We start from the raw sequence: 24541 nt of genomic DNA on the forward strand, positions 1-24541 counted from the left end.
TTATTACTAAACAAATAATTAGTTTGAATTTGGCTTAATCATGCACACAGACTAGTAAAACTTACATGTTATGTAATCTGCTCAAGTATTACTAAATGTAAAGTAATACGTAAGAATTGAAAACAACTTACCACTCGCTGAGTTTCCCAAGGTTTTGTTATGGCACCAACGTCACAAGCAGTCATTAGCATTGCCCTACATAAACCAAAAAACCTGCCAATTAGAATCATAATAATCCAGAAAATAACACTCTTTATATTATTTATAACTAATGTACAAAAATAATTACTATTAATTTTTTAGAGAAAATTTAAAATATCAAGCTGAGAACACAACACAATCACCATTAAATAAAAGACCCAGTCACACACAGATGGACCAAGTCACACGGTAAGGAAAACCATTGTATTTATTTAAAATTATTCACCAAATAAGATATATTTATCCTATTAGCATTAGTAGAGGCATTTGATGTAAAAAAGCAAGCTTATGCAGCATCAGCCAAAAAACCACTTCAACTTCATATATATCATCTTTTAAGGGCACAAAAGGTGATATAGTTGTACACGTTGGCACTAATGATATTAAGAGTAGGAGACCGGCGGAATTACTTAGCAAGTACAGGTCACTGTTGAAAAAAAGCCATGAATTAGGGTTGAACTTGAAAGTGTCTGCAATTCTGCCCAGACACGATAGGAGGGAGTATATGATGAGAGCCTTGTCGATCAATTCGGCCCTGGAGGGATTGTGCAAGGCTCAAGGGGTAGAATTTTTTTCAGCCTGGACTGTACTTGTTAACAGGAGAGATTGCTTCTACAGGGATGGGATACACTTAAATAGAAAGGGTGCAAGAATTTTTGCTGATGCTGTCGAGGCAGTGTTAGGTGGGTCGGAAAACTGCTAGTTGGGGGGGATACAAGGACTAATAGATTAACAGTAGCCACTGGCAGAGGTGGAAGTGATTCTTGCACTGCTTCTATTCAAATGAGCAGAAGTCTGAAAAACAAGATGCAGGATATTTCAGAGACTGCTGGTAGTCACTGCGTTACAAGTAAACACATGGGATGTGTTAGGGTAGCTAAGAATAGAAACAGGTGCATGTATACCTGCGTGTACACCAATGCTAGGAGTTTGGTAAATAAATTTGATGAATTTGAGGTATTGCTCAAAATATCAAAGGCAGATATTGTTGGGATATCAGAGACGTGGTATCACACAGATATAAGTAATGCGGAACTGGAATTTGGGGAATACAATGTATATAGAAAGGATAGACAGGACAGGAGGGGAGGAAGGGTTATGCTATTAATTAAGAAACACAAAGTCAAAGGAAGTGAAGCCAGTTGACATCGATGGACAGGGCAGTGTCGAGTCAGTTTGGTGTGACATAAGCATAGGGAAATCAAAATTGAGAGTAGGAGTGTGCTATAGGCCTAATGACTCTGATGAGTATAATAATATATTGTACAGGGAAATAGAGTGGGCCAGTAAATCAGAGAGTCTTATAATGGGGGATTTTAATTTCCCAGATATTGACTGGAATTTGTGGGTTGGTCACTCGCACACTAGCAAGGCTTTTGTGGATTTATTGGATGATTGTTTTCTACATCAGCATGTTCGTGAGGCAACAAGAGGGAGCAATACTCTTGATCTGATTATCAGTAGTGATTCTTCATGCATTAAGAACCTGCAGATAAATGAACCACTAGGTGGCAGTGATCACAGTGTGTTGAAGTGGGATTTACTCAAGGAGGTAACTACCATCAGAGGTAAAGGGAAGGGTTTTTGTTTTCGTAAAGGCGACTATGATGGTCTGAGACAGTATTTAAATTCTATACAGTGGGACCAACTGATGATGTTACCAACAGCAAACTCAAAATGGGAAGCATTCAAGGAACTAATCTTGGTGGCTACCAGGCTTTACATACCAACTAAGAAATATCGTTCAAGGTTTAGGCCTAAATGGTTGTCAGACGGACTAATGAGACATGTGGCAGAGAAGAAAAATGCATGGGATACATACAAATTAATGGGTGACATGGAAGCCTATGATAGATATAAGTTGGTCTGTAACCAAGTCACAAAGGAGATTAGGCAGGCAAAAGCAGACTACGAAAAATCCTTGGCAAAGGATGCAAAGAAAAACAGAAAGGAGTTCTTTACATACTTGAACTCGAGAAGGAAAGGGATGAATCAGATTGGTCCACTGGATATTGATGGTTCAAAAGTTGAGGATCCTGCTCAGGTGGCTAACAATCTAAACGAGTATTTTGCATCTACATTCACGCATGAGGAGTTATTCAGGAAGGAGAATGATGTAGGTAAAGTAAACATTGGCAGTGAGCTGGATGATTTTGTAATAACTGAGAGGAAAGTGGAGGAGAGATTGTTGAGGATAAACATAAAAAAGGCACCTGGGGTGGATGGGATCTATCCAGTTATATTAAAGGAGGCAGCAAAGGAAGTATGCAAACCCCTAGCCATAATTATGAGAGCTTCTTTGGACTCAGGGGAGGTACCCATAGACTGGAGATGTGCAAATGTAACCCCAATTCACAAAGGAGGATCAAAGGCTGACACAAGTAATTATAGACCTGTTAGTTTAACTTCTGTTCCAGGTAAATTAATGGAGGCACTGGTTAAAGAAGCACTGCAGGATCATCTAGACAAGAATTCAGTTATAGCTCAGACGCAGCATGGTTTTGTTAAGGGCAGGTCTTGCCTGACCAATTTGATTGGATACTATGATGTAGTCACAAAAGAACTGGATGCAGGGAATAACTTTGATATTATATATTTGGATCTTAGAAAGGCTTTTGATACTGTTGCACATGGAAGACTGCTGCACAAATTGGAGCAGTGTGGCATTGGAGGCAAATTGCTGCTATGGATAAGGGGATGGTTGAGTGGCAGAAGACAGAGAGTGGTAATCAATGGACACTGCTCAACGTGGACTAATGTTATTAGTGGAGTTCCTCAAGGTTCAGTGTTGGGTCCATTGTTGTTTTCGGTGTTTATGAATGATATTGATGATGGGATATCAAGTTTAATGTCTAAGTTTGCAGATGATACAAAGGTTGGCAGGGTCGTTAAGGACACTACTGACGCTATGCTGCTGCAACAGGATCTGGAAAGGTTGAACAGATGGGCTGAGAGGTGGCAAATGAAGTTTAACATTGACAAATGTAAAGTACTACATATGGGTAACAGTAACCCCAGAGCAATGTATCAACTCTGCGGTACTACACTGACAGTGGTGGAGAATGAAAAGGACCTGGGGGTAATTGTGCAGGCAGATATGAAGTTCTCTGAGCAGTGCAGACGAGCTGCAAGAGTAGCTCATGGTGTCTTGTCAATGATATACAGGAATTTTTCTAGCAGGGATAAGGAGGTGATTATTCCCTTGTATAAGGCAATGGTTAGGCCACATCTTGAGTACTGTATACAGGTCTGGAGGCCTCATTTCAAGAAGGATGTAGAGCTGCTGGAACGGGTACAGAGAAGGGCAACAAGATTAGTAAATGGAACAAAGGGTTGCTCTTACGAAGAAAGGCTTAAGTTTTGCAAATTACAGAGTCTGGAGACTAGGCACCGGCGAGGTGATCTGATAGAGGTGTATAAGGCTTTGAATGGTTTGAGTATGCTCAATGCCAATGGGATTCTTCATCTTTCTCAGAATAATCACCTCAGAGGGCATAAATTCAAAGTGAGGAAGGACGGATGTCGGATAGATGTGCGGAAATTTGCCTTTGGCCAGCAGGTGGTTGGTTGGTGGAACCGACTTCCATCACTTGTTGTTGAAGTTGATAGCTCAACTGGACAGGTATTTCGAACGAACGGAGGGGTGAAATGGGAGAGGGTTTTTTTTTTTTTTTTTTTGCTGATGCTGAATAAGCTTGCTTTCTTGCATCATATGCCTCTACTAATGCTAATGCTAATACTTCACCCCTCTGTTCGTTCGAAATACCTGTCCCGCTGAGCCTTAAACTTAGTGTGGAAGTTGATAGCCTTAAATTTAGGCTATCAACTTCCAAGACAAGGGATGGAAGTCTGTCTAAACCCACCCGCTGGCTAAAGGCAAATTTCCACACATCTATCCTACATCTGTCTTTCCTCAATTTGAATTTATGCCCTCTCAGGTGATTATTCTGAGCGAGAGGCAGTATCCCATCAGCATTGAGCATGCTCAAACCATTCAAGGCTTTATACACCTCTATCAGATCACCTCGCCGGTGCCTAGTCTCCAGACACTGTAATTTGCAAAACTTAAGCCTTTCTTAGTAAGAGCAACCCTTCGTTCCATTCACTAACCTTATTGCCCTTCTCTGTACTCATTCCAGCAGCTCTACATCCTTCTTGAAATGAGGCCTCCAGACCTGTATACAGTACTCAAGGTGAGGCCTGACCATTGCCTTATACAAGGGAATAATCACCTCCCTATCCCTGCTAGAAAAATTCCTATATATCATTGATAAGACACCATGAGCTACTCTTGCAGCCCGTCTGCACTGCTCAGAGAACTTCATATCTGCCTGCACAACCACCCCCAAGTCCCTTTCATTCTCTACCACTGTCAGTGTAGTACCACAGAGTTGATACGTTGCTCTGGGGTTGCTGTTTGCCATATGTAGTACTTTACATTTGTCAATGTTAAACTTCATTTGCCACCTCTCAGCCCATCTGCTCAACCTTTCCAGATCCTGTTGCAGCAGCATAGTGTCAGTAGTGTCCTTGACAACCCTGCCAACCTTCATATCATCTGCAAACTTGAACATTAACCTTGATATACCATCATCAATATCATTTATAAATACAGAAAACAATAATGGACCCAACACTGAAGGACTCCACTAATAACATTAGTCCACGGTGAGCAGTGTCCATTGATTACCACTCTCTGTCTTCTCTCCCTCAACCACCCCTTTATCCATAGCAGCAATTTGCCTCAAATGCCACACTGCTCCAATTTGTGCAGCAATCTTCCATGTGCAACAGTATCAAAAGCCTTTCTAAGATCCAAGTATGTAATATCAGAGTTATTCCCTGCATCCAGTTCTTTTGTGACTGCATCATAGTATCCAATCAAATTGGTCAGGCAAGGCTTCCCCTTAACAAAACCATGCTGTGTCCGAGCTATAACTGAAGTCTTGTCTAGATGATCCTGCAGCTTCTTTAACCAGTGCCTCCATTAATTTTTCTGGAACAGAAGTTAAACTCACAGGAAAATTAATGGACGCACCGGTTAAAGAAGCACTGCAGGATCATCTAGACAAGACTTCAGTTATAGCTCGGACACAGCATGGTTTTGTTAAGGGGAAGTCTTGCCTGACCAATTTGATTGGATACTATGATACTATTATGCCCACTGAAAGAATTTTGTAACAACAGACAGCATGATTCTGTATACCCACATGCTTGAACCACAGCCTTTTAGATTTCATTGAAGTGCTCCGACATTTGGAAGTCAATTATCATCAATACAATATTTGCTTGCTGTAACTGGGATAGGAAAAGTAGGGTTTGTACTCTGGACACATCAAAATTAGGCATAATAATGTAGGATTTAAACATAATATAATATTATGTATGCATATCCACTGTTACTTTTTATATTTATATATTGTAAAATCAGTAAGCATGGCTTGGTATTTTGATGTATTTTATTTTTTATTCATTGTTAATTTCTAATGTTTATTTAAGGGGTGAAAAATTGTATTTTGCTCCAAGCAGGAATACCTAGTTATGATTCTAACAATGAAGAACTTTTTAAATTTTTTGGTTTGTTTTTCTTTCTTTTAATGGCTTAGCACAAATAGCAGAGCAAACTTCAAAATCTGACCCCCCCCCCATGAGATGAGATACTTAAAATGCTTGATCAATCTTCAACAACCAAAGTACACCCAATTGTTGGGCCTTCCTTATAGTGGTAAACATGACAGTATGGTAGTTTTGTCACTGACAAAACTACTGGTTTGCTTCTGATAGCAATTTTGTAGATTGCCACTTTCTCCATGTTCCATAGCAATGTAAGGAAGACCTCAAGTCACCAGTGTAAGCACTTGAAATTGCATTTTTGACTTAAATCAAGTTTAAACTCATTTCTCGAAGTGCTTGCTTCACAATAAAAATAGAACTTCTAGCTTATATCCTTTACTTATAAATGTTAACATGACAGCAGTTTCAATTTTGGGAGCTGCTTTTTTTTCTTCTTCTTCCCTCCTCTCTCCCTCTCCAATACCCTTTAAATGACTGCTGCAGTGCTGTGTGTGTGTGTGTGTGTGTGTGTGTGTGTGTGTGTGTGTGTGTGTGTGTGTGTGTGTGTGTGTGTGTGTGTGTGTGTGTGTGTGTGTGTGTGTCAATAATATTAATAGAAGAAAATGGGCAAAGAAGCAAACTTATACAGCATTAGGGAAAACAAGGAAGGAAAAAAGAAACTACCAATCTCAATCTGTCCATCTCCCTCTAATAATTTGTCTAATTCTTCACTAGATGGTACGTTATTCCAATAATCCATTGCTCTCTGGCTGAGAGCAAATTTTCACATGTGTATTCTACAGCTATTCTTTATTGATTTATCTGCTGTTATATGTGTTGCCTGAGATTCAGGAAATTCACAGAATTCAAGTCCTTCATAGTAAGAATACCCTTTTGTGTCTCTGACTAATCTGGTTGTTCTGCTCTGTAATTTGCTTCCAAGAAATCTACATAATGATGTGGATTTAACATTAGCATTAGTAGTGACATATGATGCAAAAAAGCAAGCTTATACAGCATCAGAAAAAGAGAACCTTCCCATTTCAATTATCCATTCCTCCAATAGTTGGTCTAGCTCTTCTATGACTTTATCTAATCTATCAACTTCCACAACAACAGATGGAAATTTGTTCCAGTAGTCAACCACTCACTGGCTAAAGGCAAACTTCCACATCTATTCTGCAACCATCTTTTCTCGGCTTGAATTTAGGCTCCAACTATGTAATCTAAGTAAGAGGAAAGGTCTCGTCAGCATTCAGCTTGCTCAAACCATTCAGCTTGCTCAAGCCTTAAACACTACAATCATATCACCTCACAGGTGCCTAGTCTCACTAATATTTGCGGAGTAGGTGACGAACATTAGTCACTCATCTGTATTCCTTTGTTTGTCCATAAGATCTTCACTGAAACTGGGAAAGTTTGAGAAAATCACATGTCACCTTTAGATATTTTGCGTGTCCAACCGGAAAATTTGTCCCGTTATATTCTTTTCAATTGCTAGAATTTGTACTAGAATCGTACAAATTCTAGCAATTGAAAAGGGAAGTTTGCTTCTATCTCATTTCGTTAATAGGTAGGGAGATAATTTATTACATAGGTAAAATTAGTTAAAAGGCATAAATAAAGGATATAACTGTAATGAGTGGTACTGTAAAATTACGAGAAACTTCGACCTGTAGCAGCTCCATTTCCAACGAATTGACCATTTATTACCACAATTGCTACGGAATTACTGAAAAGAAACGGAAGATGCTCAAAGTGAGCTTAAATAAAAAGGAATTCGATCTATATCTTCTCACTGAGACTTGGTTTCGTAAAAAAATTATTAATACTGAAATCGTCAATGAGCAATACACAATACACAGGAGGGAGAGGAACATTCGTCATAGGGGTGGTGTAGCAATTATCCATAATAACAACATTGTGTCCAACGACACTAGGAAATTTCCCAATTTGGAAGCAATTTTGAGGTGTTTCCAACTGGGTAACAAGCGAGTGGTGATTATGGTGGTGTATCTTCCGCCTCCTGCTCATCATAAACATATTAAAACATTAAAGAGGGCTCTCAAGAGTATTCAAAGCCTTATCAAGTTGTCAGACATTGCAATTGTGGCCGGGGATTTTAATGTTAAAAGTGCTCAGCTGGGGGACCAGTCGCCAGATCTCGTTACAAAAGAATTATTCGAAACAATGAGCAGTTTCGGTCTGCAGCAATGTTGCAAAATAAACACGCGAAACAACGCATACCTTGATCTGATATTCACCTCAAAACCGGTTTCAGTGAGGAAGGCACGACCTATTTTGGACTCTGATCACACACCGCTATCTTTTATAGTAAAGAACTGAAGCAGAAATGAGGAATGGTAACATAAATATTTGCTTACATTCAAATCAATTTTAGATTGCATTTTAGTGTTTTTTATTGAAATATGACAATTATATATTAGTATTTATAATGAAAAATTTTTTAAATAAAAAATTTGTTTTAATTAAGAAAAAATAAGGAAAATTAGGAAAAAATTAAGAAAAAATAGGGAAAATTTTTTTCTTATTTTTCCTTAAAAAAATTAAGAAAAAAATAAGGAAAAATAAAATAAATTAAGAAATTTCCCATACTGTAAACTGAACACTTTCTGGAACTATGCTTGAAAACTTCATACGGGCAAACAAAAAATGGATTGTTCTCATAACAGTATGCAATCTGAATTGAGATTTTATTATTAGTAAAGACCTGTGCGGTCTCTTTAGAATTCCGATAAAAGCTCGTTTAACCCGTGTCTGCAATGAAGCTTTTAGAATTTTAACCAGAATAGTAAGAATGTTATATAGCTTGGGAGTTACGATGTTTACCTTGTAATTTTCACACAACTTGTGGTAAATTTATTTTAACTTTTTAAATTTCCTCTTAAAATTCAACCATTTTAAATTAATTTCGAACTTTATAATTATAAAAAAACACATTAATTGCATTCAAGTAATAACACTAATCAAATTATAACTGTGTTCGAAATAAAGAGAATCAGTGAAATCTTGCCATGAATGAGTTTGACTGTTCGTTGTACGGCAAACAACAATATTCACGAGGATGTTCATGTACAAATTTATTAAATCTATTCGAAAGCAACTGTAGTTCAGTATTCAAAACAGAAAAGGTCATCCGTTAAAATCTGTCTTGATTTGCCAAATAATACCATTGATTTCTTCATGAATACCTTAATTATGTTCCAATAATACCATTGATTTGTTCATGAATAATTTAAAAAATACCATTGGTTAAAAATATTGGTCATGAATACTTTAATTATGTTCAAATAATACCTTTAATTTGTTCACGAATAGCACTAATTAATTTATTGCCTAAAAATGACAGGTTGTTTAAAATAGTCTTTTCATTTAAAATTCTTTTTAAAATATACATGTGTTTAACACTGTGCGATGGTACCACTGACTAGCGGCGGGGGTGAGAACAGGGAGGGTGGAAAACTGCACTTGGTCCGCTAGGTTAAGTGTTTCTATGGCAGCGCCACCTGGCGGGGTATGTGGGGAGGGTGGAAGACCACCCGCTGACAAAATCGGTTCAAAATGTTTCGGGGGTAGGGTAGGGGGGGCAGGTCAGAAGACAATCCGCTGTGAAATTCTGTTCAAAATGTTTCGATGTCAGCGCCACCTAGTAGCGAGGGGTTGGTCGACGGACCACCCACTGACAAATTCTGTTCTAAGTGTTTCGGGGGGGGGGGGGGGTCGACAGACCACCCGCTGTGATATTCTGTTCAAAGTTTTCGGGGGTAGGGGAGGGGGAGGCAAACCATGAGCGCGGAGTGGGGAGGATTGGCGGGGTGGGTAGAGGGAGTCTTGACAGACCAACCCCCTGGTCAGTTTCGTTCAAAGTGCCCCCACTCCTGCTGTGTAGGAGTGGTGGCACTTTGAACGAAACTGACCAGGGGGGCGGTCTGTCAAGCCTCCCTTCCCCCAACCCGCCAACCCTCCCCTCTCCGAGCTCGTGGTCTGCCTACCCCCTCCCTCCCCTACCCCCGAAACACTTTGAACACAATTGCACAGCGGGTGGTCTGGCAACTTCCCCTCCCTCCCCCAACCCAAAACACTTTGAACAGAATTGCACAGCGGGTGGTCTGGCGACTTCCCCCCTCCCCCACCCCAAAACACTTTGAACAGATTTTGTCAGCGGGTGGTCCGTCGACCCACATACGCCGCCAGGTGGCGCTGCCGTAGAAACACTTAACCTAGCTGACCAAGGGCATTATTCGGCCCTCCCCACCCCCACACACAGATGTTGAATCTTTGATTGTGATGACATCACCTATCACGTGAATCCTTCCCATGATAATGTTATTTTTAGGCAATAAATTAATTAGTGCTATTCGTGAACAAATCAAAGGTATTATTTGAACATAATTAAAGTATTCATGACCGATATTTTTAACCAATGGTATTTTTTAAAGTATTCATGTACAAATCAATGGTATTATTTGAACGTCGATGGTATTTTTTAAAGTATTCATGAACAAATCGATGGTATTTTTTAAAGTATTCATGAACAAATCAATGGTATTTTGTGATTTAAAAGTGATTTTCAATATAATTTTTAATGAAGACAGATTTTAACGGATGACCTTTTTTGTTTGGAATACTGAACTACAGTTGCTTTCGAATAGATTTGAATAAATTTGTACATGAACATCCTCGTGAATATTGTTGTTTGCCATATAACGAACAGTCAAACTCATTCATGGCAAGATTTCACTGGTTCTCTTTATTTCGAACACAGTTATAATTTGATTAGTGTTATTGCTTGAATGCAATTAATGTGTTTTTTCATAATTATAAAGTTCGAAATTAATTTAAAATGGTTGAAGTTTAAGGGGAAATTTAAAAGGTTAAAATAAATTTACCACAGGTTGTGTGAAAATTACAAGGTAAATATCGTAACTCCCAAGCTGTATAACATTCTTAATATTCTGGTTAAAATTCTAAAATCTTCATTGCAGACACGGGTTAAACGAGCTTTTATCGGAATTCTAAAGAGACAGCACAGGTCTTTACTAATAATAAAATCTCAATTCAGATTGCATGCTGTTATGAGAACAATCCATTTTTTGTTTTCCCGTATGAAGTTTTCAAGCATAGTTCCAGAAAGTGTTCAGCATTTACAGTACGGAAAAATTTTCGAGCTCCACAAAAATAGACCGGTGATGCTAAGTTTAAGTACTTAGCAATTAATTTTAACTTATTTACATAGTTTTCCACTCACCTAGTTTTATTAGAGTTCACATTTTGTCCTTTCAGTTAGCGAAATTTTTACACACTCATAGCTGAACGAGAATGGTTTGAATTTGAAATTGTACGTTACCCAGAGCCACAATCCTTGACACGTTGTCTTCCTTTTGCTGCGAATATTTTATCAATTCTAGACATTTCTTCACCACTTTGATAACTACAACACAAGAATCTGAATGCAGGGTTGAAAAATTCAAAAAAACCAACACGAGCAATCCATTTGAAGATACAGAAATTGTAATGACACCAACCCCACGGCTAAAGGCAACTGAAATGCTATAATTATCACGTGGGAGTTTAACCAATCATAAACCAGCTTTGTACGATAACAAGCAAAAAATTAAGTGATATCCACAATAAATGTAAAGTACTACACATGGGAAATAGTAACCCCAGAGCAACGTATCAACTCTGTGGTACTACACTGACAGTGGTAGAGAATGAAAGGGACTTGGGGGTGGTTGTGCAGGCAGATATGAAGTTCTCTGAGCAGTGCAGACAGGCTGCAAGAGTAGCTCATGGAGTATTGTCAATGATATACAGGAATTTTTCCAGCAGGGATAAGGAGGTGATTATTCCATTGTATAAGGCGATGGTCAGGCCACACCTAGAGTACTGTATACAGGTCTGGAGGCCTCATTTCAAGAAGGATGTAGAGCTGCTGGAACGAGTACAGAGAAGGGCAACAAGATTAGTGAATGGAACAAAGGGGTGCTCTTACCAAGAAAGGCTTAAGTTTTGCAAATTACAGTGTCTGGAGACTAGGCACCAGCGAGGTGATCTGATAGAGGTGTATAAAGCCTTGAATGGTTTAAGCATGCTCAATGCTGATGGGATTCTTCCTCTAGCTCAGAAAAATCACCTGAGAGGGCATAAATTCAAATTGAGGAAAGACAGACATAGGATAGACGTGCGGAAATTTGCCTTTAGCCAGCGGGTGGTTGGTTGGTGGAACAGACTTCCATCCCTTGTGGTGGAGGTTGATAGCCTAAATAAGTTTAAGGCTCAGCTGGACAGGTATTTTGAACGAACAGAGGGGTGAAGTGGAAGTGGGTTTTTTTTTTTTTTTTTTTTTGGCTGATGCTGCATAAGCTTGCTTTCTTGCATCAAATGCCTCTACTAATGCTAATGCTAATTCCAAAATTGTCTTTCCTCAGTTTTAATCCATGCCCACTCAGGTTTGTAATTTGAGAAAGAGGAAGAATCCCATCAGCATTGAACCTGCTCAATCCATTCAAGGCCTTATACACCTCAATTAGATCACCTACAAGGTGCCTAGTCTCCAAAAGCTGCAATTTGCAGAACTTAAGCCTTTCTTCATAAGAGTACCCCTTTGTTCCCTTCACCAGGCTTGTTGGCCTCTGTACTCGTTCTTTAGCAACTCTACATCCTTCCTAAAATGAGGCTTCCACATCTGTACACAGTACTCAAGCTGTGGCCTGGCCATTGCCCCATACAAGAGGATAATCACCTCCTTATCCCTGCTTGCAAAATTCCTGTATATTATTGATAAGACCCAATGAGCAGCCTGTCTGCATAGCTCAGAAAACTTCATATCTGACTACACAATTACCCTCAGGTCTCTTTCATTCTTCACTATCCTGAGTGTAACACCACTCATTTGGTACATTTCTGTGGCGTTACTGCTACCCATATGAAGTACTTTGCATATGTCAATGTTAAACTTCAGTTGCCACTTCTCAGCCCATCTACCCAACTTTTCCAGATACTGTTGCAGCAGCATAGTGTCATTACTGTTATGAACAACCTTTGTATCATCTGCAAACTTTGACATTAAGCTTAATATACCTACATCAATATCACTGACACATATACAAAACAACAATGGACCCAACACCAAACCCTGAGGGACCATGTAGAGCAGATTACCGCACTCTGTCTTCTCCCACTCACCATCCTTTTATCCATTGTAGCAACTTGCCCTTAATGCCATACTGCTCTAATTAGTACAGTAGTTTTCCATGTGCAACAGTATCAAAAGCTTTCCTGAAACCCAAGTATAATCAAAATTATTTTTTGCATCCACATCATAGTATCCAATCAAATTGGTCAGACAAGACTTTCCCTTGACAAACCCATGCTGTGTCTGAATTGTTACTGCTGTCTTGTCTAGATGATCCTGAAATGCTTCTTTAACCAGTGACTCCATTATTTTCCCTGGAACAGAAGTCAAACTAACAGGTCTGTAATTACTCTTGTCACCCTCTGTGAATTGGAGATACATTTGCACATCTCCATTCCTTGGGGACTTGCCCCCCCACCCGAGTCCAAGGATACTCTCGTAATTATGGCTAAGGGTTTGCTTTCTTCCTTTGCCACCTCCTTTAATATAACTGGATAGATCCCATCTACCCCAGATGCTTTTGTTATGTTTAACTTCAACAGTTTATCCTCCACTTTGTTCTCAGTTATTACAAAATCATTTAACTCCCTGTTAGAATTTGATAAACATGTGGCCCTCTTCTTCTTGAATAACTCCTCATGTCTTAATGTAGATGCAAAATACTCATTTAGTTCAGCAGATATCTGAGAATGAACATCTACAGTCAAACCATTGATATCAAGTGGACCAATCTGATTCATCTCCTTCCTTTTGCATTTTATATAAGTAAAGAAGTCTTTGCATCCTTTGCCAAAGATTTTTCTTAATCTACCTTTGCTTGCCTAACCTCCTTTGTGACTTGATTACAGACTAGCTTGTATCTATCACAGGCTTCTGTGTCGCCTGACGATTTATGTGCATCACATGTATTTGTCTTCTTTGCCACAAGTCTCATTAGTTCAGCCGACATCCATTTCAGCCTAAACCTAGAGTAGTATTTCTTAGTTGGAACAAAAAAGTCTGGTAACTTCCAAAATTACTTCCTTGAATGCTTCCCATTTAGAATTTGCTGTTGATAACATTAGTTGGTCCCATTGTATAGGACCTAAAAAATGTCTGAGACCACTGTAGTTGCCTTTACAAAAGCAAAAACCGTTCCCTTTACCCCTGACAGTAGTTACATCTTTAAGTAAATCCCACATCAGTACACTGTGATCACTGCCACCTAGTGATTCCTTTATATGTAAATTCTTAATGCATGAATAATCACTGCTGATAATGAGATTAAGAGTGTTACTCCCTCTTGTTGCCTATCTAATCATCCAATAAATCCACAAAAGCCTTGCTAGTGTGTAAGTGACCAACCTACAAGTCTATATCTGGGAAGTTAAAATCTACCATTATAAGATACTCTGATTTACTGGCCCACTCTATTTCTCTGTATAATTGTTCAATGTTCCCATCAGAGTCATTAGACCTATGACAAGCTCCTACCCTCATTTTTTTTTCTCAGTGCTTATGTCACACCAAACTGACTCAACATTGCACTGTCGATCTATATCAACTGGATGCACTTCCTTAGATTTGATGTGTTTCTTACCTAACAGCATAATCCCTCCTCCCTTCCTATCCTTTCTGTACACATTGTACACCCAAAATTCCAATTCTACATCCCTTATATCTGAGTGGCACCACGACTCATATCTCTACAATATCGACCTTGGATGTCTTAACCAGCACTTCAAATTTATCAAATTTGAAGTGCTGGTTAAAAAAACAACTTCCGATTTCAATTATCCATTCCTCCAATAGTTTGTCTATCTCTTCCTTCAATTTATTTAACTATCAACTTCCACAACAATAGATGGAAATTTGTTCCAGTAGTCAACCACTCACTGGTTAAAGGCAAACTTCCAAACATCTATTCTGCAACCATCCTTTCTCAGCTTGAATTTAGGCTCCAACTATGTAATCTAAGTAACAGGAAAGATCTCGTCAATATTCAGCTTGCTCAAACCATTCAAACCTTTAAACACTACAATCATATAACCTCACAGGTGCCTAGTCTCGCTAATATTTGCGGAGTAGGAGACGAATATTAGAGGGTCTCAATCACACAAGATGTCTAGTCAAGTTTTAAGACAACAGAATTACCATAATGTTTTTTATTCAATGTCAGTGCCTAGTCTCCAAACACTGCAATTTGCAGAACTGAAGCCTTTCTTTATAAGAACACCTCATTGTTCCTCTCTCACAAATCTCATTGCTCTTCTCTCGTACTCATTTCAGCAGATCTACATCTTTCCTAAAATGAAGCCTCAAGATCTGTATGCAGTACCGAAAACGTGGCCTGACTATTGCTTCATAAAATGTATTATCACCTCCTCATCCTTAGTAGAAAACTTCCTGTACATATTGATTCCATGAGCTGTCCTGCCAGCCTGTCTGTACTGGTCAGAGAACTTCATCATCTGACTGCACAGTTATCCTCTCAGGTCTTTTACCACCCACCCTACACCAAACAATTAGTACATTCTTTTAGGGTTATTGCTACCCATTAAGCAGTACTTTGCATTTGTCAATGTTAAACTTCAATTGCCATCTGCCTAAATTATCTAGATCCTATTGCAGTAGTACCATCATTACTGTTATTAACTACCCTGCCGAATCTTTGTATGAACTGCAAGTTTCAACATTAAGCCTGATATACCTTCATCAAAATTTTATAAATATAGAAAACAATGTGAGCCGAACACCAAACCCTGGGGATTCCAAGCATAACATTAGTCCACAATGTATATTGATTACCACTCTCTGTTTTCTCCTACTCAACTATCTCTTTATCCATAGCAGCAACTTGCACATAATGCCACACTACTCCAATTAGTGCAACAGTATCAAAAGCTTTCCTGAAATCTAAGTATATGATATCAAAATTATTTTTTTTTTAACCAGTTCCTTTGTGATCAGATTTGTCAGGCAAGATTTCTTCTTAACAAACCCATGCTGCGTCTAAAGTATAATTGCAGTCATTACTTTTTTTAACCAGTGACTCCATTATTTTCCCTGAAACAGAAGTTAAACTATAAGGTTTGTAATTACTTGTGTCACACTTTTATCCCACCCCCTTTGTGAACTGAGGATACATTCACACTTCCAGTGTGTGAGGACCTCCCCTGAATTGAAGGATGCTCTCATAATTATGGCTATGGGTTTGCTTACTTCTTTTGCTGCTTCCCTTAATGTAACTGAATAGACCCCATCCACCCCAGGTGCATTTCTTATGTTTAACATCAACAAATAGAGTCAAACCACTGATATCAAGCAGACCAATTTGATTCATCCCCTTCTTTATAGAGTTTACATAAGTAAAAGAAGTCTTTGCTATTTTTCTTTGCATCCTTTGCCAAAGATTTTTTGTAATCTGCCTCTGCTTGCCTAACTTCCTTTGTGACTTGATTACAGATTACATGTTGGCAGATAATTTATATGGATCCCATGCATTTTTCTTCTCTGCCACGAATCTCATTAGTTCACCTGACATCTATTTAGGCCTAAACCTTGAACAATATTTCTTAGTTGGTATGAAAAGCCTAGTAGCTTCCATGATTAATTCCTTGAATTCTTCTTATTTAGAATTGGCTAATGGTAACATCATCAGTTGATTCCACTGTATAGAATTTAAACACAGTGTAAGACCACTGTAGACTTCTTTATGAAAGCAAAAACCCTTCCCTTTACCTTCAATGGTAGTTACATCTTTAAGTGAATCCCAGAGCAATATATTGTGATCCCTGTCGCCTAGTGGTTCCTTTATCTGCAGATTCTTAATGCATGAATAATTACTGCTGATGATCAGATCAGGAGTATTACTTCTTGTTGCCTCTCTAACATGCTGCTGTAGAAAATAGTCATCCAATAAATCCACAAGTCTTGCTAGCGTGTTAGTGACCAACAGACAAGTTCTAGTCAATATCTGGAAAGTTAGTTAAAATCCCTCATTATAAGACATTGGCATTAGCATTAGTAGAGGCATATGATGCAAGAAAGCAAGCTTATGCAGCATCAGCCAAAAAAAAAAAACCACTCCCATTTCACCTCTCCGTTCGTTCGATATACCTGTCCAGCTGAGCCTTAAATTTATTTAGGCTATCAACCTCCACCACAAGGGATGGAAGTCTGTTCCACCAACCAACTACCCACTGGCTAAAGGCAAATTTCCGCACATCTATCCTACATCTGTCTTTCCTCAATTTGAATTTATGCCCTCTCAGGTGATTATTCTGAGCAAGAGGCAGTATCCCATCAGCATTGAGCATGCTCAAACCATTCAAGGCTTTATACACCTCTATCAGATCACCTCGCTGGTGCCTAGTCTCCAGACACCGTAATTCGCAAATCTTAAGCCTTTCTTAGTAAGAGCAACCCTTCGTTCCGTTCACTAACCTTATTGCCCTTCTCTGTACTCATTCCAGCAGCTCTACATCCTTGAAATGAGGCCTCCAGACCTGTATACAGTACTCAAGGTGCGGCCTGACCATTGCCTTATACAAGGGAATAATCACCTCCCTATCCCTGCTAGAAAAATTCCTATATATCATTGAAAAGACACCATGAGCTACTCTTGCAGTCCGTCTGCACTGCTCAGAGAACTTCATATCTGCCTGCACAATTAACCCCAGGTCCTTTTCATTCTGTACCACTGTCAGTGTAGTACCACAGAGTTGATACGTTGCTCTGGGGTTGCTGTTTCCCCATATGTAGTACTTTACATTTGTCAATGTTAAACTTCATTTGCCACCTCTCGGCCCATCTGCTCAACCTTTCCAGATCCTTTTGCAGCAGCACAGCGTCTGTAGCGTCCTTAACAACCCTGCCAACCTTTGTATCGTCTGCAAACTTGGACATTAAGCTTGATATACCATCATCAGTATTATTTATAAATACAGAAAACAGCAATGGACCCAACACTGATCCCTGAGGGACTCCACTAATAACATTAGTCCACGATGAGCAGTGACCATTAATTACCACTCTCTGTCTTCTCCCACTCAACCATCCCTTTATTCATAGCAACAATTTGCCACCAATGCCACACTGCTCCAATTTGTGCAGCAGTCTTCCATGTGCAACAGTATCAAAAGCCTTTCTAAGATCCAAATATATAACATCAAAGTTATTCCCTGCATCCAATTCTTTTGTGATTACATCATAGTATCCAATCAAATTGGTCAGGCAAGACCTTCCCGTAACAAAACCATGCTGTGTCTGAGCTATAACTGAATTCCTGTCAAGATGATCCTGCAGTGCTTCTTTAACCAGTACTTCCATTAATTTTCCTGGAACAGAAGTTAAACTCACAGGTCTATAATTACTTGTGTCAGCCTTTGATCCTCCTTTGTGAATGGGGTTAAATTTGCACATCTCCAGTCTGTGGGTACCTCCCCCGAGTCCAAGGAAACTCTCATAATTATGGCTAACGGATTGCTTACTTCCTTTGCTGCCTCCTTTAATATAACTGGATAGATCCCATCCACCCCAGGTGCCTTTCTTGTATTTATCTTCAACAATTTCTCCTCCACTTTACTCTCAATTATTACAAGATTATCTAGCTCACTCCAGTGTTTACTTCATCTTTGGCATTCCCCTTCCTGAATAACTAACTCCTCATGTGTGAATGTAGACACAAAATATTCATTTAGTTTGTTAGCTACCTGAGCAGGATCATGAACAGTTGAACCAACGATATCAAGTGGACCAATCTGATTCATCCCCTTCCTTCTAGAGTTTACATAAGTAAAGAACTCCTTGCTGTTTTTCTTTGCATCCCTTGCCAAAGATTTCTCGTAATCTGCGTTCGCCTGCCTAACCACCTTTGTAACTTGGTTACAGATCAACTTATATCTATCATAGGCTTCTGTGCCACATGTTAATTTATATGTATCCCATGCATTTTTCTTCTATGCCATATGTCTAATTAGTTCATCTGACATCTATTTAGGCCTGAACCTTGAACAATATTTCTTAGTTGGTATGTAAAGCCTAGTAGAGTCCAAGATAAGTTCTTTGAATGCTTTCCATTTTGAGTTTGCTGTTGGTAACATCATCAGTTGGTCCCACTGTATAGAATTTAAATACTGTCTCAGACCATCGTAGTTGCCTTTACGAAAGCAATAACCCTTCCCTTTACAACTGATGGTAGTTACCTCCTTGAGTAAATCCCACTTCAGCACACTGTGATCACTGCCACCTAGTGGTTCCTGTATCTGCAGATTCTTAATGCATGAAGAATGACTACTGATAATCAAATCAAGAGTATTGCTCCCTCTAGTTGCCTCCCGAACATGCTGATTTAGAAAACAATCATCCAATAAATCCACAAAAGCCTTGCTAGTGAGTGAGTGACCAACCCACAAATTCCAGTCAATATCTGGGAAATTAAAATCCCTCATTATAAGACTGTGATTTACTGGCCCACTCTATTTCCCTGTACAGTTTCTTATTATACTCATCAGAGTCATTAGGCCTATAGCACACTGCATGTCCAGCGATGTCGACTGGCTTCACTTCCTTGGATTTTATGTGTTTCTTAACTAATAGCATAACCCCTCCTTCCTTCCTATCCTGTCTATCCTTTCTGTAGACGTTGTACTCCCCAAATTCCAGTTCTGCATTACTTATATTTGTGTGACACCACGTCTCTGATATCCCAACAATATCTGCCTTCGATGCTTTGAGCAATACCTCAAATTCATCAAATTTATTTACCAAACTCCTAGCATTGGTGTACACGCAAGTATACATGCACCTGTTCTTTTTCTTTGCTACCCTAACACACCCATGTGTTTACTTGTACCCCAATGACTCCCAGCAGTCTCTGAAATATGCTGCATCTTATTTTCCAAGCTGCTGCTCATTCCAATAGAAGCAGTGCAAGAATCGCTTTCACCTCTGCCAGTGGCTACTGTTAATCTATTAGTCCTTGTATCCCCCCAATCTAGCAGTTTTCCGACCCACCTAACACTGCCTCGATAGCATCAGCAAACATTCTTGCACCCTTTCTATTTAAGTGTATCCCATCCCTGTAGAAGCAGTCTCGCCTGTTAACAAGTACAGACCAGGCAGGAAAAAATTCTACCCCTTGAGCCTTGCACAATCTTTCCAGGGCCGAATTGATCGACAGGGCTCTCATCATATACTCCTTCCTATCGTGTCTGGGCAGAATTGCAGACACTTTCAAATTCAACCCTAATTCACGGCTTTTTTTTGAACAGTGACCTGTACTTGTTAAGTAATTCTGCCGGTCTCCTACTCTTAATATCATTAGTGCCAACGTGTACAACTATATCACCTTTTGTGCCCTTAAAAGATGATATCCGCCCTACAACGTCATCAACCTTTGCCCCTGGCAGACATACCCTGGTCCTGTTCCACCTATCCTTTTTACAAAGCATGTTTCCCGTTTCCCTGACAATAGAGTCACCAACAACTACTAGTTCCTTTGGGACCAGAGCATTCTGCCTTGGGAGTTGCCACTGTGTTGTGTGATGCCCAAGTGCAAGCTCTGGCGTTGGTGTGGGCAGCTGAGAGCTTGATGGGCCCCTCACTTTTAATCCGTTGAGGGCATCCACCCTGTCCTTCAAGCTCTCGTATAGGCCCATAACAATGCTGAGTTGTCGCCTGATTTCCTTACACTCCTTGCATCGCGCACATACAAAGACATCCCCCATGGCAGTATCATGTTCCGCACTTGACTGCTCCACAAACATCAAGCAAATAGTGCATTTTAAAAGGCTGTGATTCAGAGGGCAACTGCCCCCCCCCCCCCCTCAGTTCTTCCCTGAGTCATAGCACTCCCATTAGCTTGAGCCTTTTGCTTGGCTGCTCTGGTCTGAGTCATGATTTCGATTTAATTTCAATAAAATTTCAATTTCAGTACAAAATTAAAACCCTAAACTTGCATCCCAACACAGTTATGTTTCAGTATCGAGTGTTATCTACGAAATCCCTTTATATAACTTCCGTATCGAGTTAAGTATTAATTATTTATTTTTGCTAATTATTTATGTTACGTAATCTAAGTCGTTATATGTATATAGTTAAAAGTACAATTTAATTGACAATGAAGTTCAACAAGATTAATAGATTTACTGATTAATTGACAATATTATATTATGTACTATACTATACTAAGCTTATGCTATCTAGTTCAAGATATTTTGTATCGCGTAACAATGGCGGCAATTTATGAACGGTAAATCTACGGACACTTAGGTATCGATTAACTTCCAAATCTCGCTGTCTCAATTCAGAATAAACTAAGGATCCTGACTAGAACTAAGGATCCTGACATTCTGATTTTCTGGCCCACTTTATTTCTCTGTACAGTTGTTCGTTGTACTCATCAGAGTCACTAGGCCTATAATACACTCCTAATCTCATTTTTGCTTTTCCAGTGCTTATATCACACCAAACTGGCTCAATGTTGCACTGGCTGCCCGTGTCAACTGGATGCACTCCTTACTTGGAATTTCTTGGAACCATTCCTAAAAATAAGGCTTTCCTAACCTGCATGCAGTATCCACAAGGTTGCATAACCATTACCTCATAATGGGATAATGTCCTCATCCTTGCTGGAAAAATTCATGTATATTGTTGATATATCCCCATGAACTGTCCTAGAAGCCTGTCTCTATTGCTCAGAGAACTTCATATTGGACTTTACAATTGCTCCTAGGTCTCTTTCATTCTCCCCCACCTTGAGCATGGTAGCCCGTAATAGGTATGTTATTTTAATATTACCTCTGCTCATATGCAGTACCTTTTATTTTTCAATGTTAAATCTCAATTGTTCCTTCTCAGTTGACTTGGCTAATTTTTATAGGTCTTGTTGAAATAGCATATCCTGATTCCTGTAATTAGCCACCCTGCCAGCCTTTCTTTAATTTGCAAACTTAAATAATAAGCTTGTTGTTCCTTCATCAATATCATTAATAAACAGTTAATGACCAGTAATGGGGTCCTAGCACTGAATTCTGAGGGACATCACTTATAACATTAGTCCAAAAAGAGCAGTGTTCATTATAACCATCCTTAGTCTTCTATCACTCAACCATCCCTTTATCCTAAGCAGTAACTTGCCTCTGAGCCACACTGCCCTAATTTGTACTGTAATCTTAGGTGCTACAGTATCAAATGCTTTTCTGAAATCTAAGTATATGATATCAAAATTATTTTTTTGCATATTTTCTGTCTAGATGGTCCTCATTACTTCTTTAATCAGTGACTATTACTTTCCTTGGCACAGAAATATAGCTTACAGGTCTGTAATTACTCACTTTACACACAATGCCCTTTGATGCCTTGAACAATTATATAGCTACTAATGAAGTCATTACAAAATCATTAAAGCTTCATTTCTTCAAAAATTAAGCAGCTCAGTGCACAGTCTCTATGCATGTACAATAGGCTTAATATTATAAAAATTAACGCAATTTTCCAATTCTATAAAAAACATAAATTGAACAGTGAGCTTTAAAAACAGTTCAGAAAGTTAGTGTAGTAACAAAGACTGCATCTGTAATCTCTAAGAATTCCTATTCTATTATTTATAAAATAATAAGAAGTTTATCTCAATATAGTACGTAGAACACTTCCATATGATACTCTCCAGAAATTAAAACGAAAAACTTATATTAGAGTAACCAATAATTTAAAAAATAATTAAAAATCAATTTAATGGAATTAAAAATAAGAAAATTAATTAAAAGAATTTAACGAAAAAAACTGCAAAACGATTTTCCTTCCTGAAGCTGACGTTTTCGACCATATATCGTGAAGTAATGAAAATTACCGAATAGGGGTGAGTATGAAACTTAAATAGGGATTATTTGTCTTTGCGCATGCGCATAAAAGTCCACGAATCGGAGATGAGATATGGTCGATGAACATTAACAAAATTTTCATGTAATTTAATTTCTACAGTTTCTCCAATTCATAGTTGCATATAATTATGTTGGACACTAAGTATTTTGGCCTCATTAAATGAAAAAGTGTTTTTCTTTAACAGCGTGAAAGGCTAATTCTGATGCTGCATGTTGATTAACACGAATATTCAAAGGAAAACGCGTCGAACCCTGTTAAGACGAGTCACAATCAATGCAAGAAATGTTGTATACCAGGTCATTAATTTATGTTGCAAATGAGGAAAGGACTGAGCGAATGTTCAGTATAGTGTGTAATTTCCGTATTGGCCTGGCCACAATTTTAAATTCAGTATCTTTAAACTGTTTGTGCCACTGTTCAACATATGGGACAGAAATAAAGTATTTTTTGATATTACTATTGTTAGTTGGTGTAGTATTTTGTATCCTATCCTTAGTTTATACCCTAATTCAGTTTACTGTAGCAAGGGGATAACCCCTGTTTAAGGATCTGTTGGTTAATATTTGTATTTCTGAACCCAAAGCAGATTCCGTCGTTGAATATTTGTAGGCATTTAGAAATTGATTAAAGATAATCGATCTTTTGTAGGTGAACGGGTGATAGCTGTAATAATGTAGAAGCATACCGGTGTTTGTAGGGTTTCGATAGATGTTAAATTGGATTTTATTCGAGTCCCGAGTAAGCATGAAATTTAGAAAATTTAATGGCTTTATATCCATATCCTCCCTTTCCAATGTAAATTTGAGCCTAGAATGAATATTATTAAACGAATGTAAAATGTCTTCGATAGTACTACTATCAGTAATAACTAGAACATTGTCTAAATACCACCCGTAGTATGTGATACAGGGTCAAAAAGGCATCAAATGTATATGCTCAATCGTTGAGAGATAGATCTCCAATATTAAGCCACTCAGGCTCAATCCCATTGGCAAATCAAAAATTTGTTTGTACACTTTGTCTCGAAAGTGTGATTGGCTTCAACTAGCAGTTTAATTTAGTGAAAAATTTCCTTAATAGGAAGCTTCGTATAATTAATCGGTATCGAGTTATTATTTAACATATCCCAAATAATATCTAATGTGTATTCAACATTTACATTTGTATATAATAACGTAACATCTAGTGAGAATAAATTGTCATTGTCGCCAAGTCTACAATCCTTAAGGTTATTAAATAATGTATGGTAGTTTTTAATTCCAAATTGTATCGCCTGTCTAAAGGGTTTTATAAGAGCAGGAATATTGTATGTTCTGGCCTTCAATTCCTTTAACTGAGCCATAGTAATGTAGTCGTTTATTCGATACGTGTTTAACGTTTTATTGTATTGATTGACTAAATTGGTAAATAGTGCCAGGTCTACTTCAAGATAAGTGGAGGTATCTTAAACAACTGATTCTAACTTATTAAGAGGGCAGATAAAGGAGATACAGTTTACCACTGTATCTCCTTTATCTGCCCTCTGTATAATAATGTCTTTATTTTCCAAAAGTTCATATAAAGCTGAACTGTCATGTGTATTCAATTTAGGAAGTTACATTTCTTTTATGTTATTCACCACTTCGTTAACTTGTAGAATAAATAAATCTTTTTGTGGAATATTACAAAGTCTAAATTCAATATCAATTACGCACTGTTTTTTACGTAGTTTTCGAGGTGGTAAATTATAATTTAATCCTTTGGATAAAAGTGAAATCTGGTCCT

General features: G+C 38.4%; 1 protein-coding gene across 1 annotated transcript in view; it reads right to left on the reverse strand.

The window, feature by feature from the left end:
• The window catches only part of Pde11 (Phosphodiesterase 11), a 186298-nt gene that overhangs the window by 31895 nt on the left and 129862 nt on the right, over positions 1-24541 (reverse strand). Inside the window, exon 16 of the mRNA XM_090377320.1 lies at positions 132-195. Within this exon, the coding sequence (XP_090233446.1) occupies positions 132-195 (64 nt within the window). The remainder of the gene's footprint in view (positions 1-131; positions 196-24541) is intronic.

This window comes from Mastigoproctus giganteus, chromosome 7 (genome assembly GCF_048544385.1).
Source record: "Mastigoproctus giganteus isolate SK-2022 chromosome 7, ASM4854438v1, whole genome shotgun sequence".
Taxonomy (NCBI): Eukaryota; Metazoa; Arthropoda; class Arachnida; order Uropygi; family Thelyphonidae; genus Mastigoproctus; species Mastigoproctus giganteus.